General features: G+C 26.6%; 1 protein-coding gene across 1 annotated transcript; it reads left to right on the top strand.

Annotated features, from left to right (window-relative positions):
• The first annotated feature begins 239 nt into the window (after positions 1 to 239).
• LOC141534778 (uncharacterized) lies at positions 240 to 2,197 on the top strand. The gene is made up of 3 exons (XM_074254350.1): positions 240 to 497; positions 1,396 to 1,871; positions 2,074 to 2,197. Exons 2-3 carry the CDS (start codon positions 1,400 to 1,402, stop codon positions 2,136 to 2,138), a joined length of 537 nt encoding a protein of 178 aa, XP_074110451.1. The 5' UTR covers positions 240 to 497; positions 1,396 to 1,399; the 3' UTR covers positions 2,139 to 2,197.
• Positions 2,198 to 2,700: the final 503 nt, after the last annotated feature.

Genomic DNA, 2,700 nt, shown 5'->3' with positions numbered 1-2,700 from the left:
TTTTTTCGGTAAACTTTTAAATAATTAATTTTAAAATCAATTTAAAATTAACCGCGAAAATTTTCCAATGAAGAAAACAGTTTGAAAAATAATTCTAGAAGAAAATAATTGCTTACTTTATTATTCGTATTAATATCTATATACTCGAAACCAAAAGCCGAAGGTGTGAGTCATCAGTTGATCGGTGACAAAACTTTAGTTTCATTTCAACTAACCACTTGCAAACACTATACTTGTTATCAATTCGTTATATTACACTTAATGTTTGTGCTAACGCTCTTGTTTTTACATATACCTGCGGACGCAGTAGTGAATTATTCATTTTTTGTCACGTTTTTTATTAATATTTACTGCAATTCTAATGCACTGCATTTTTTAAAATAATTTATCAGTCATCATCATCATCTTAATTATTAATTAATAAAATATAATTAGTGGAAGATTAGTATTGTAGCAATTTATTTGTTTTCAACGTGGGAAAAACATCTTTTTCAAGGGTAAGACAACTGCGTAGTTGATTTATTAATATTAAATTAATATTTGTGATGTAATTGGAGAATATTTAACTTTTTTTCATTGACTAATTAAGTTTTTAGTTAATTTATTTTTCTAGTTTTTGAGAAATATTTTTTCTTAACACTTTTTTCATTTAATCAAAAGTTTATTGATAAAGTTTTAATGGATTAACTCTGAGATAAAATATGTAGTTAGTAGTTCAACGTAAAAATTTTGTGTGCTTTATAATTATCAAATCTCGTGTTAAATAATTTATTTTAAACATGAATAATAATTTTTTTTTCATTAATTTTCTTTTAATTTACGTAACAGAGCGTTTGTTCATGTTCTAAATCGATTGAGAATATTTTCTAAATCATTTTTTGTCGTGTAGAAATATTAAAACAATTTTTTTGAGAGATTAATTTTTTTTTCAAATTATTTCAGAAAGTTTCCATTATTGAAAAAGTTATAAAATTTTTTATCCTCACTTATCACAGCTTATCCCGAATATCGTAAAATGGAAAAGTGATAAAAAATTAACCGATAATTCTCTTTACATATGTAAGCTTCTATTTAAAATACAATTTCCACGCTTATTTAACAAAAATATCTGCTCTATCTCTTGAAATAAAAAAATAATTGAAATTTTATTTGTCATAAAAATTATTTGACATTTAAAAAAAAATTCTCAAAGTAAATTATTTGAAAAACTTTTCGGAGAGAAAAGTATAATTCTTTTTCAATCTTATTTTTATTGGTTTTAAAAAACTAATTTTTTTTTCATGCAATTTTTGTTAATAGCTATGCAATGTTAATTTAAATATTCTCGACTAATTTATTACGCGCAATTTTTACTAATGCTCAGCTTAAAAATCTAAATATGTATTTATATTACAGAATAATGGCGCCAGCAAAGGCAAAAGCCAATGCTCAGGCAAAGACAGCTAAACCGAGCACCAAAAAAGCCACAACCACCAGCAAAAAAAGTACATCGGCTAATAAGAAAAAAGTTGAAGAAAAAGGATGTTGCTGTGGAGCAGCTGCCGAGGATTTAAGCTCTACAGATTTCACCAGCAGCAATGATTCATACACGGAATCTTCAGATATCACAACAGACTCCACGGAATCACCGTTTAAATCCGACACTTCCACCAAATCTTCTTGTAGCTGCTCTGATTCAAGTGACAGTTCCTCAGAATCTTCTGACACCGAGGATGACGATGATGACTGTAACACCGAGTCCGATGATTCAGAATTGTTAAAATGTAACAAATGTTCGATCCGCAAGCGCGGTGGAAAAAAAATCGCCGCAGCACGTGCCGCCGCCATCGCTGCCAAGGGCCAGCGTCATAAGAAAAAGTCACATCACAAAGGTTAGGACATTTTTTATTTCATATACATTTTATATCCATTAATCACTCCTTTAGAGTCTTATGTATTTTTTTCATTTCTTCTTTTTTTTTTATTTAAATCTAATATTCAGTTTTTATGAATTATAAAAAAATTCAAATCAATTAAATTTTTTTTCAGTATTTTAATTTTAATTAATAATTATTGTAACTTCTGATTTTTCAGAATACGAAAATAGTGACTACGCTGATCGTTCTTCACGAAAAAATCGAGGTAAATGTTGCTGCTGATTTGGTTGTTAATTCATTTATATTCTGTATGTGATTATAAAATAATTATTTTTGTCAATGGCAGGCCATTGATTAATTTTCAAATTTTTTGATCATATTCAAATTAGTAAATTTAAATTTTTATACAGGATACAGTAATTGTATTTAAGACATTAAATTAATACCAAACTTGCATTTAAGAAAATTGCTAAAAATGTATTTTATTAGTTATTATTATTATTATTATTTATGAGCATTTATTTGATTATATGTATTGAGTAACTAGATAATGATTTGTTAAATTTATGTGATAATAGTTTGAGCTCTTAATTCAGATATATCTGCGCGATAATTATAATAAAAAAATCACTTGAAAATATATAATTGCGTCAATAAATTTCAAAGAAATATTTTAATAAACTGTTCCTTAAAATGAAACATTTCTAATAAGTAGCAAACGGTAAATTGAAATTTAGTGTAATTAGTTAGGGATAGCGATGCAGGTAAGTATAAGTAATTGAATTTACAGAGTTATCTATCGACAGTTCAATAATGTAAAGTCATTTCGCTCGATTGCAGCAAA

Source organism: Cotesia typhae, unplaced genomic scaffold (assembly GCF_013202065.1).
Source record: "Cotesia typhae breed Kobodo isofemale line unplaced genomic scaffold, CoteBio_Ctyphae scaffold_13, whole genome shotgun sequence".
NCBI lineage: Eukaryota > Metazoa > Arthropoda > Insecta > Hymenoptera > Braconidae > Cotesia > Cotesia typhae.
This window is presented reverse-complemented; position numbering and strand designations above follow the sequence as displayed.

What these genes read in the sequence shown, in the direction of transcription:
- LOC141534778 (XM_074254350.1), top strand. Translation starts at nt 1,400, where the DNA reads ATGGCGCCAGCAAAGGCAAAAGCCAATGCTCAGGCAAAGACAGCTAAA. An exon ending in GAAAAAGTCACATCACAAAG is followed by an intron (nt 1,872 to 2,073) that starts GTTAGGACATTT and finishes CTGATTTTTCAG; the next exon opens with AATACGAAAATAGTGACTAC.